The sequence below is a fragment of the Misgurnus anguillicaudatus genome, chromosome 6 (genome assembly GCF_027580225.2).
Source record: "Misgurnus anguillicaudatus chromosome 6, ASM2758022v2, whole genome shotgun sequence".
Classification (NCBI taxonomy): domain Eukaryota; kingdom Metazoa; phylum Chordata; class Actinopteri; order Cypriniformes; family Cobitidae; genus Misgurnus; species Misgurnus anguillicaudatus.
Window position 1 is genome coordinate 12,558,847 of NC_073342.2, and position 12,477 is coordinate 12,571,323.

General features: G+C 36.5%; 1 protein-coding gene across 1 annotated transcript in view; it reads left to right on the forward strand.

The window, feature by feature from the left end:
• Positions 1–2,319: 2,319 nt before the first annotated feature.
• The window catches only part of LOC141349045 (uncharacterized), a 46,407-nt gene continuing 36,249 nt past the window's right edge, over positions 2,320–12,477 (forward strand). Inside the window, exons 1-18 of the mRNA XM_073868528.1 lie at positions 2,320–2,476; positions 2,573–2,680; positions 3,355–3,390; positions 3,531–3,792; positions 5,140–5,254; positions 5,908–5,995; positions 6,170–6,252; positions 7,363–7,573; positions 7,661–7,786; positions 7,930–8,047; positions 8,125–8,263; positions 8,348–8,464; positions 10,450–10,519; positions 10,613–10,747; positions 10,874–11,041; positions 11,147–11,241; positions 11,331–11,460; positions 11,549–11,798. Coding sequence (XP_073724629.1) covers positions 2,413–2,476; positions 2,573–2,680; positions 3,355–3,390; positions 3,531–3,792; positions 5,140–5,254; positions 5,908–5,995; positions 6,170–6,252; positions 7,363–7,573; positions 7,661–7,786; positions 7,930–8,047; positions 8,125–8,263; positions 8,348–8,464; positions 10,450–10,519; positions 10,613–10,747; positions 10,874–11,041; positions 11,147–11,241; positions 11,331–11,460; positions 11,549–11,798 — 2,315 coding nt within the window. The 5' untranslated portion in view covers positions 2,320–2,412. The remainder of the gene's footprint in view (positions 2,477–2,572; positions 2,681–3,354; positions 3,391–3,530; positions 3,793–5,139; positions 5,255–5,907; positions 5,996–6,169; positions 6,253–7,362; positions 7,574–7,660; positions 7,787–7,929; positions 8,048–8,124; positions 8,264–8,347; positions 8,465–10,449; positions 10,520–10,612; positions 10,748–10,873; positions 11,042–11,146; positions 11,242–11,330; positions 11,461–11,548; positions 11,799–12,477) is intronic.

The following is a 12,477-nucleotide window of genomic DNA, read 5'->3' on the forward strand; positions in this document are numbered from 1 at the left end:
AAAGCAATAAAATGTACACCACGAATGCCCTGTAAGCTTGTTTGGATAAAAAACATAGGCAAAATGAATAAATGTCAAATCAAAGAGTCAAACATGACCCTAATTTAAGTGCATATTATTTAAAGGTTTGTTAGCATAACAATATAATTAAATATAATTTAAAAGACCAATTAAATAATGAATTTATGTTTGTTCAGTTTGCACACCCACTAATTACATATACTAACATTGTATAAATTAATATTAAGGTGTACCATTATATTAAGGCGTACCTGTCCAGAAGGTGTAGTCTGTTGTTTAAAGAACATGTTTTATAAACACACATGCCATTTGTATCAGTTTACTTTACTATATTAAAAAGAAAATGACACATCAAATATCATATTTTAAAATGCTTATTTACACAGAAAATTGAAAGGAACATGTTTAACCAATCAAACGCTCGCCACAGATGTTTGCTGTCTTATCCAGAAAGAACTACAATGAACTCAACTGAGGAAACCAATTGTATTATTTTATTTCGCAAACTCATATCATGCAACATTGTAAACCTTTAAAGATAAGTTGCTGTTACTGATTGTATTTCTTACATCCACTTGTACATCTTAATTTCAATTTAATTAATATACACATTTAATAAACCCCCAGAATCTGTTAATTAAACTCAGCTAGTTTCTTTAATATTGTTTGATACAGATCGGTCAAACGTGTGATTTTTATAATCCTCAAAATAGGATGAGCAAGTACAAAGAGACTGATCTCAGTACCGGCATTGACACACTTCTAAATCTCCAACAAATGAACATTAAACTTTTATGCTGAGAAACTAAAAATAACACTTACACTCTAATAAAATGCTGGGTTATATTCAACCCATCAAAGAGGAACGAACCCAACCCACTGGGTTGTAATTTAACCCAGTGGTTCTCAAACTGGGGGGGCGTGAGATGGTGCCAGAGGGGGCACCAGTTTTATAACATAAGGCTACTAACCACTACTACTTACTATTAATAAATGTAATATGTTTTGTTTAATTAAAAAAATAATTTTGGAATGTTTTATGTCATACATTTTATTTGGGGGGGGCAGCATAGCATAGAGACAGAGCGCAGCGCGTCATAACCTGAAAACCACGCCCACCGGGGGGGGGGGTGGACAACCCAACCGTCTCCTTTGACTTTGTATTGAGAGCGGCCGCCTCCTTATCATTTCTGGCTTATAACAAAAAACTGAATAATGCCTTAAAGCTGCTGTGTGACAATATGTACAGCTAACAAGCCAAAGAACCCAGAAATAAGTTTTTATAAGCTGTCGAGCTAAAAAAAATTAGCGTTTACAGACAGAAATGTGGAAACATGCAACTTTTCATAGTACTCATATTAGTAGAACTGCGTCCACTAGGGGGAAACGTAGTCGGCGATCCACTTTTTTCTCCTTAAAGGCTTGGTTTTACGGCACGACAGTTTATAAAAATGTATTTCTGGGTTCTTTGGCTTGTTAGCTGTACATATTGTCACACAGCAGCTTTTAGGCATTATTCTGTTTTTGTTATAAGCCAGAAATGACAAGGAGGCGGCCTCTCGCAATACAAAGTCAATGGAGACGGTTGGATTGAATTCCCCCCGGTGGGCGTGTTTTTCAAATTTGCATAACTGTGCTCTGTCTCTATTACATAACAACTAAATTGGTTGGATTTGATAATTTCTTAATGCTGAAACAAATGGAACAGTGAAATTACATTTTTAAATGGTGCTTGATCAAAGTCATAATATTTTATAGCAACAAATAATATATTTCATCAAATTACGTTACTAATTTGAGCATATGGGCTTACAAGGAACAGCCCATTACAACGGATTCTGGTCACATTATATTTAATATAATTGTGTGCTGTTGCTTTACAGTATGTGTTTGGATTATGTCTGAATCAATTCAATCCCCAAATAAGATCTTGCCAGATGTGTCCACTTTGCCATAGGTTCCTTTCAAAAACAATTCTAATCTTCTGTAACGTACATCTCATTGAATATGATTTGTTGGCATTTTAAGTATGATATTCTCTTGATATGAAGCCTGATCATGCTTGCTAAGAAATAGCAATAGCATGTTAAGGATGCTATATTTGGGTGGCCTGTGAAAAAATTAATTTCATGTTGGGTAAGAGTCACATCTTTGTTTATTTTAAACAAATAACAAATGTATCGTTGTTTGACAGAATGTGTTACTCATCGTTTGAATAGATTGTTTAATCTCAAACACCAACAAAGAGTAAATATTTATTGGGTTCCCAGCATCTACTTGACCCAAGGCAAAATTTAAGTTCCACCTTCAGTTCCACCCTCTGATCACAAAGTAAAAGCCATTGGAAACAGGTGAGATCGAGCAGAACGGATCTCTACAGGGTCAGTGAAGATGTTCCAGATGAAGATGCTGGGATGGGCCATAGTGCTACTGGGCCTGCAGTCTGCATATGCAGGTGAGTAGATCACAAAAACTGATCTCAACTCAATTCACGAATAGCTCAACTGTTCTGACAAAAAAATACTATAAATTAATCTCTGTCTGTGTCAAGGATATAAGAAAGATGTTGGGGACACAAGCTCAAAAGAATCAAGCTCAAAAGAATCAAGCTCAAAAGAATCAAGCTCAGAAGAATCGGATGTTTTTTTGCCAACAACGGGTAACTACTTTATTGTCGTAAAACAAGCAAAAGCTACAACAGATTCTAAACTATTGACTAACATCAGTGTTTTATCAAATTGCCAACCCATTCTCACCAAAGAGACTACAAATGACACCCAGTGTGATTATCGTGCAATAGATGCGCCAAATTCCGCTTTTGCGTGCATATGATATGTCAATCCTTCCCATTCACTTATATGGCTAATCGTTTCGTGTTGTTTTATTTATTGGTTTCTCTTTTGTTTTCTGTTTTTATTAACCATTGTCGCTTGGGTTTTGGGTTAGAACAACTTTTTGTAACATAAAATGACATCCAAACCCCGATTTTAACCCTAACTCCAAGCGACCAATGATTCAAAAATAGACAAAACATGGCGAAACCTATATATTAAATTACATACTAAAGCACAACCCAAATCTAACCCTAAACCCAAGCGAAAATGGTTTGAAAAACAGAAAACAAATGAGAAATCAATAAATAAAACGACACGAAACGATTGGCCATATAAGTGAATGGGAAGGACTGGTGTATCATATGCATGCAAAAGCGGAATTTGGCGTATCTATTGCACGATAATCACACTGCATGTCATTTGTACGCATCTTGTTGAGAATGGGTAGCAAATTGCAATTATTTTTACATTGACAATTTCTTTTGTCTTCTATTTTCAGTCTTCCCCACTCTGCCAAATCTGGTGACAATATCAGGTATTAAAAATAGATTTTAAAACACTGAAATATCCTGTTTCAGTTTTTACAGTGATTAGAAAACTACATTGTGGATATTTGTTTACTAACAATGTCTTCTACAAACAAACATTAATAAATGCTCTCTCTTGAATTGTCAGAACCAAATCCGGATCACCAATCCACCATCTGTAGCACATGGGGAAATTTTCACTTCAGGACCTTTGATGGTCATTTCTTTCAAATGGCTGACACATGTAACCACATTCTGGCTGTGATGTGTGATGTACCTGTCTCAGATTTTAACATCCAAATGCAAAGAACGATGGTGAATGGCTTGGTTACTTTCACCTCAGTCACATTAGAGCTGGAGGGGACGTCCATCAAATTTAGTCAAGGCAACATCTACATGGACGACCAAGTGTGAGTTTATCTTTTAATGTTTGAAACGTGTAAATAAAAATTTCCTTTACTGTTTTGTGCCTTTTCTGTTTAGACAATTGTATGAATATATCTAGTTAAACCAATTACTACACTAAGACCACTAATGCCATAAGAAATGACTTTGCAAAACAATGTGACCTGGCCAATAGGGCATCAACACATTTCAAAGACAAAGTACAATATCATTTACAATTTCTTTACCAGTGTACCTGAAAACTGCTTAACGACAGAAATACGTTGTAGAGTAAGCAACAGAAGCGATACAACATGTCATAAGAGCGAAGATTATAATTTACATTTGTAATAAATAAGCTGAAAGACAAATAAGGACTTGTAAATATATCTGTACCAGTTTAAACTTTCTCGCATAGCCAGAAGGTAGATTAGCATTATCACACATAACGCCAACCAGTTATGAAAGTTTTTTTTTAAGATTGTACTGCAACATTCATATAACCCAGAGCTATATATTTATCAATCCATCTTTTTTGTGTAGATAATTTTTTCTGCCAAACACAGTTGGAGTTATATGAAATAATATCCTGGCTCTTTTCAGCTTTATAATGACAGTGGATAGTGCCTCATTTTTAAAGCTCCAAAAAGCACATTCATCTATCAAAAACTAATCCATACATGTATTAAATGTCCTCTAAGTATTTAAAAATGGGGCATTCTCCAATGCAATTATAGACCGTTTCATCAGACTCACATACGTTGCCACGGTTACGCACCTGGCCCAAAGTTAAATTTGGGTATGCCTTTGTTTGGGTATGTGTTTGTTGATACGTTTGTCTGAAATAACTCTGTATCAAAACCCTTGTCGAAGATAAAAATGTTTCCGTCTTTAAAAGAGAAGGAGAGACAGCGAGCAGAGAGAGAGGTTTACAGCCAGGCAGGACCACATGTAGCTAACTTTGTAAATATTCATTTTATACAGTATTGTTAGAATGGTGTAGTAGATGGTACTCTTTAGCTATTATTTGAACTGAGGCAATTTACTTGTTAAGTGCACTGTCAGAAAATTAAAAAATAATGGTCCCAAGCTCACTGGGACAAATACAAGTCATATACATCTAGGATGGCTACAGTCTAAAAACGGCTGGGTTTTTTTTTTACTTATAATGGATAAATATTGGACAGAACACATGCTGGGTTAAAAATTATTTAATATGTGGTTGTTGTTATGCAACCATTTGTTATAATAACCCAGCACTTGGGTTAAAACAACTCAGTTGTTTTTATATATCCCAGAAATAATGTAATGCAGGGTTACATTATTTTATTTATCTCTATATAAATATATTTTTTTATAATTTCTTCTTGCAGGGTATCTATTCCCATGAGTCAGAATGGAATTAAAATCGAGGGAAGCTCTTCGAGTGTTAAGGTCTCCAAATATGGAGTGACTGTTATTTGGGAGGAAGAAGATCATTCTATGGTGGTATGTTACATTACAAACCTTGCTTTCTGAGAACAGTACAGGTTCTTAAGTAATATGTCATGCATGTTTTATCTAGTGTATAATTGCATCTATAAACACACCCTTTCATCCTCTTGTTTGCTCTCAGTAATGAAGCCAATTATGCTAACATCAAGCAGGATATTGGTTTTAGACAGCATTAAGTCAAATATTGAAGAAAGTAAAATGATTACAGATGCAAAATTTGGCTTCAAAAGCTTAATCCGAATGTTGTCCTAGGGTAGCATACTAGAACATTTATATTGGTAACCACGGTTATATTATCACTTGAAAATGCTGGGTAATTTTCAACCCAGCGATGGGGCAAAAGGGGACGATCTCTGCCCGTTGGGTTGTTATTTAACCTACTGTATGCTAAGTTGTTTCAACCCAAAATGCTGGATTGTTTTAACACGTGGGTTTTCAAACTGTGTCTCCCAGAAGGTTTATTAACCATTGTTGGGTCAAATATAAACATTTAATGTAACCCAATGGTTGTGGTCGTTTCTTTTTGACCCAGTGTTGGTTTGACATAACTCAGCATTTTTAAGAGTGCATTTTTAACTAATATTAAACACATTTTTAGCCATAAATAAGATAAATAAACATAAATATTTTTGATTGTGTTTCTTCAGATTGAACTTGCTGAGAAGTACCAAGGTCAGACATGTGGACTCTGTGGAAACTTCAATGGCAACACGACTGATGACGAAATTTTAACAGGTAAAGGGAATTACCCTTTTTACTTGTTTTAAATGCAGCAAATGTTTTTTTTTTAGTTTTATGCATTTGGCAAACACTTTTATACAAAGTTAGTTAAAGACAAAAGCCATTTTCATATGTCAACTTTACAAATAGATCACTTGTATGATTAGCATGACATGTTATACCTCTCAGATCCAGAGACATGGAAGGTGTCCATACCAGCTGAACCCTGTGAAGAAATCCCACTTCCCCCTAGCGATCAGTGTGAAAACCAGGTACAATGACAAAAGTAAAACTGTTAAAAGTATTGAAAAACTGCTACCTTTGCCTGAGATGTCTAATATTTGTGTTTTATTTTTTGAAACCCTGCTATGCATATGAAGTAACCGTTTTATAAAAGCAATAAGCCCCACAAAGCAGTGGTGATACAGTGCATTTTATAACAGCTAAGGGGGTTTTAGGCACTCCGCTTCACATAAATAAAACACAAATAAGTTGTAATTATATTAGTACAAATATTACTCTTCTGCCAAACAAAGTAGTTCCTCAGAATCAAATGTGGCTGCAACAGAGTGCGGTGCTCAAGCAACATAGACGCAGCAAAGACACAATGAAAATATGATTTAAGACTGTGGTGTTTATCTTATAAATCAACATTCATCTAACGTTAATTTATACATTAAAATTTATATCGTGCAACTGTTGAAGTGATGATCAAATATGCATGAAAGCATGCTTAACTCTTTCCCCGTCAGCGTTTTTTTTAATGTTGCCACACAGTTTTAGTTTAATGCCTTCCAGAAAAATGATCTTCTTTAAATAAACATGAAATATATCAAATGAAAGAACAGACCCTCCACTTACAAACAAACAAACATACAAAAATGTTTCATCCTACCTCCATTTGTTTTCTTATCACCTCTCAATTTTTTAGGTAAATACTGAGATAATAAAATTTTAGTGAAGAACTTTTGTAAGAGATCAGATTCAGAGCCTGATCAAAACTTACACGTTTTTAGTATTGAGTAAATGTGTCAGTGTTTAAGTTGGGTAAGATCGCCATCTAGTGGATAATAGCGGAAATATGGATTTGATGTTAAAAAACAAAAAAGAGAGGCGTTTTTTCTTTATTGACGAGATGACTCAACAATATTTATTGACATTTATCTGGATATTGCCATTAATTGTGCAATTGTAGAAAAATTAAAAATATTATTAAGGACTGAGGTGTTTATTTTCATAAATCTGTATGTAGCAATAGTGGCGCAGTGATACTTATGTAATGCGGTCTGAACCATGGGGTTACAGGGGTATTTTATCACGGCTTAGAATGTGTTTCAACCAGTCAGAATGGGCCGTTTTATAATAGGGATTTTATCCCACAGATTGACATATGTAAGCAGTATCTGAAGAGTTCAGGATTTGATGATTGTCGTCGTCTGATGGACCTGAGTTCATTTGAGAAAGTTTGCGCAGACGACCTGTGTCAATGTCCTGGAAACCAAGATTGTGTCTGCAACACGCTTACAGAAATATCACGACAGTGCACGCATGCTGGTGGCAGGCCGGGAATGTGGAGAACAGATCAACTTTGTCGTGAGTATGATTACTACATTATACAGAGAAACAATGACCACATAGATTGTGTCTGATATATTATTTATGTGTTGTTCTGTGGAGCAGCAAAGACATGTCCACTAAACATGGTATACATGGAGTGTGCTGGCCCATGCAAAAACACCTGCTCGGCCCCAAATGGAACCCTGCTGTGTACAGATCACTGCGTAGATGGCTGCTTCTGCCCTGAGGGTAAGGTCTTGTTTCAAAAAATAATGTTTTCTCCCTCTTCAATGAAACCTTTGTGTAGGAGGGTAAAAATTGGCAGATTTAACTTTAAACTTTAAATTAATCCTAGAAATAATAACTGTTTAATTATCCTATTATTTTTACAGGCACCGTGGAAGACAACATTGGTAACAGTGGTTGCGTTCCTATAAGCCAATGCCCATGTATGCACGATGGCACAATATATCAGACTGGAGAGTCATACGAGCAAGCATGTAAAAAATGGTAAGTCACACACATGCATCAGTCAACACAAATCAAACAGATTTTATTGTGATAACATTGCTGCCGTATCATAACAGCGAGTGTGCTGCTGGATACTGGAGTTGCACGGATCTGGAATGTCCTGGAATCTGTTCTGTTATGGGAGGCTCTCACATCACCACCTATGATAGAAAAACCTTCAGCTTTAATGGCAACTGTGACTACATCCTCACTAAGGTCAGTGACTGTTAATACAATAAATGCACCTCAACAAGTACCCAATTAATCAATGAAATCACAAATTATCTTTTTTTATTTCAGCACTCTAATGACAGCAGTATTGCTGTTGTTGGAAATCTGGACAAGTGTGATCCGAGCCGAACTGACATGTGTTTAAATTCTGTTACTCTGATCATGTCAAAGACCATAGTGACCACTGTAAGTGTTTAAATGTCTCATTTAATAATTTCAGCATGTGATAATTTCATGTTTGTCAAATATTAAAATAACTAACTAACTAGGTTCAGCCAAATGCGGCTGTGTTCAGAATGACCACTTACTGCATACTTCACAGTAAAAGCCATACAGAATGTTGTCCACAAGAATATTTTAAGATATTTTTAAATCCAAAAGCCGCTTAACAGCACCAGCGTCAAAGATGAAATATTGATATTGACCGTATTATAGCGTATGTTCATGAAATACTTTAGCTTCAAATATCTCCGCCATAGGCCATTCAGAAATACTGGATTATTGGCAGAATCTGTTAAAGCCACGTCAAAGTCCTTAAAGTGCACGGAAGATAAATGTGAAATGATCATGGATCCAATTCAAATTTGGGTCCCTTCTGAGTAATTGGACCTGAATACAACCCGAATGTGGCAGCCACAACCCAAATGTGCCAATAGGTCAACGTGATTTCACCAAGAAGGATGTGATCCATGCTTTAGTGCCAGAGCCCAAAGAACGTGTTATGCATGTTGTGTATGTGCGCCGAACCCCTCACGGTTTTCTGCATGCATTCTAAAAATATGGTGTTAAACTGTAGCACTAAAAGCTTATAATCAGAGGGGAACCATTTTCAGTGCTATATGTAAGATATAATCCACGGCTAGCCATGCATTAAAGGATTTTAATGCACGACATAGAGAGCGAAGAACCATCAGGCTAGAATCATTTAATGCATGGCTAGCCGTGGATTATCCCGCTTATACCACGGTTATTTTTGGGTAAAAATTATGGTTATTTTCTTAAGTTACAGCTCGTTAGTTCTAGCACTGCGTCTGCTTAAAATAAAGTAGAGGTATAGACGGCATTGCTTGACTTGAAGTCTTTATATCACTTATGATGTTTTATTTTGTAATGTGATGGTTTATACCTGCTCTGAGACACATAAAACTTGCAACACTATTCGCGTCCAGCGGTAAACTGAACAGAGGCATAAAACTCCCATAATGTCTCATTTAAAAGAGAAGCAGTGTGTTTGTTGTATCACCTCCCACCCCTACAATGGCTGCATAGGTGCACTGGAACAATCCTTCCTAAAAATGCATTAAACTTTCGTTTACAAAGACGTGAAACTCACCGAGTGGTCAGGGGTGTTCACTGATATGATCACCCATAAATCACTGCAAAAGACGCTTTCCAACAGGTTTTATCATAGTTTTTGTCCAACTCAATTGACTTGTATTAGAAGTGCTGTGAGGTACGGTATTACTCTGTGCCGGGAACGTATATTCTAGCAATTGGCAAAGGTGGATTATTGCCACCAACTGGGCTGGAGTGTCTATTATTCAAGCTCTCAACGGAAGAATGTACGGGTGTGTGGCGTTCGGAAAATAGTTGAGTTTCATGTCTTTGTAAACGAAAGTTTAATGCATTTTAGGAAGGATTGTTCCAGTGCACCTATGCAGCCATTGTAGAGGTGGGAGGTGATACAACAAACAGCCGAAAATTCTCGGGCTAGCATCATATGTCAAAATTTCTAGTTCTAGTTTCACGTTCTAGTTGGTTATCAATGTTCTTGGATCAACACCATTGTTGGTCCTGGATCAACATTTTCATTAACCAAAAAGATTGCAAGATTACGATTAGGGTTTATGTTAGATTTAAGTTTAGGATTGGGTTAAGGGCTTTTAAAAAATACCCCTTAAACTATTATTTCACACTAATTTGAGTTTAAAAATGGTTAGGGTTTGAGTTAAGGGTAAGTTGTGGTATTTTTGATTAAAACGTTGATCCAGGATCACATCTTACTTCTTACTGCATCATGCTCAGAGGTTTTAGTAAATGTAGTATGCCAACTGTGTATCCTTTGCATAAAGAGCTTTGTATACATACTGCATATTTACAGTATAGGTAAAAAATGCTATAAAAGTCTTGTTTCTCAATTGTGATCAAACTTTTCTTTACTTATAAAACAGGTAATTTTTTCGTCCAGTGGGACTGTCACGCTAAATGGAATCAGTCCAGATATGTTTCCAATAATCACAGGTGTGTAATCAAATATGAGAAAATGTCCTTTATCTGAAATATACATGATTAAGTATATTATCTTTTTTGTTTCTTACACAATTTCTGTGACAGAGCAAGTGGTCATCTTCCAGCCCTCATCATCCTTCATTATCGCTGAAATAAAGAATTTTCGTCTAGAGATCCAACTGTCTCCAGTTATGCAGTTGTATATTGTAGCCAGCACTTCAGAGAAAGGCAAAATGAGTGGTGAGTTTTGTCATTTGTTGCATTTGACCTACAATACATCACAGTTTTACAGTAATGACTCCACGCCCTTACAAAAAGGACAGATGAATTAATGATTACATTATTTGTGCACTATGTTTCATTCAGGTCTGTGTGGGAACTATAACGGTGTCCAGAAAGATGACTTTAAAACAGATTCAGGCATTATAGAGGGAACACCAACATCCTTTGTCAACTTTTGGAAAAAAAACCCATACGCTTGTCCAGATGTTGAAAACACATTTGATAACCCCTGCAGTCTTAGAGTGGAAACAGGTCATAATTTAATGCAAATTTGTACCTATCATTCACATTGTTTGGGGAAATAGACTGTGCGAACTTTAAGAAAATGTGTCAAATATCTTTTTCTTATTTATGTAGAAAAACTTGCAAAAGACTGGTGTTCCCGTCTGACGGATCCAAATGGAACCTTCTCCTCATGTCATTCAGAAATATGCCCTGACATTTACTATCAAGTAAGTCTTTACCTCACAGAACACTCTTTCCTCTTTTAATTTACTGTACATGGCCAAATAATTAACACGCTTGCGATCATCTTCTACAGAACTGCGTTTATGACACCTGTAAGTGTGCTGATATTGAGAAGTGTATGTGTGCTTCCCTCTCCGCCTATGCCCATGCATGTGCCGAAAGAGGGATCATTGTCCACGGATGGGTGGATTCATACCCCTGTGGTGAGGATTTGATTTATTTACACAATTTCTGTCTAGTTTCTTAAGATTGCTCTGTTTTAAATGTGCTTCTCTGCCTTTCATTGTACAGACAAAGTGTCAGAGTGTTCAGAAAATATGGAGTACTCCTACAATGTGACCAGTTGTAGCAAAACCTGTCGTTCTAACTCTAAGACCGACTACAGCTGCAAAATGTCTACACCTGTGGATGGCTGTGTTTGTTCAAAAGGGGCTTACCTAAACGATGCAGGCCAGTGTGTGAATGCTGACCAGTGTCCTTGTTACTATAACAACCTGGTCATAGAGCCATCAGGATCAGTAAACGTAGATGGAGCCAACTGGTAAAGAAAATATTTCAACATATTGTTAAAGTCTGTGTAATGCGATATTAAATATGCGTTCTGAGTTTGTCACAGAAAAATGTGTTATTAACAAAAGGCAACCTTCCGATCTCTTTGATGAAGCCAATACAGAAGTGATTTTAACTGCAATTTATCGATGGGCTGCTAGATATTCTCCCATGTTAAAATGCCCTACTTTACAGCAGGAAATAATATGTCTACAGCCTGGTACAAAATTTTGGTGACTTTAGGGCTTGGACACTTGAATTATGGATGAACGGCCACTGCTGTAATTAGAGTCGATCTAGGCAGGTGTGGATTCAGCAACCAGCCACTTCAGCTTTACCCCATACAATTATTGGCTTAAAAAAGCTCTTCACAAATCTTTGGGTGACATCACAGATACTACGTCCATATTTTTTACATTCTATGGTTATTAACCACCCAGCCAAATTTGAACGATACACGGACAGAAAATGAAGCAAGTTATCAAAATCCTGGAAAATAAGCAGGGTTCTCTGCTCTCAAACACCGAGGGTGTGTCCACTGTCAGCACTGAAACCACGCCCACTTCCAGGAAAGCTGCTGTCTTTATCAACCAGGGTTGCCAGTTTTAACAGCAAAATTGCTCCTCAAAATTTTGTTGTGAGGGGGATTCTCCATTAAAAATTGCATGCTG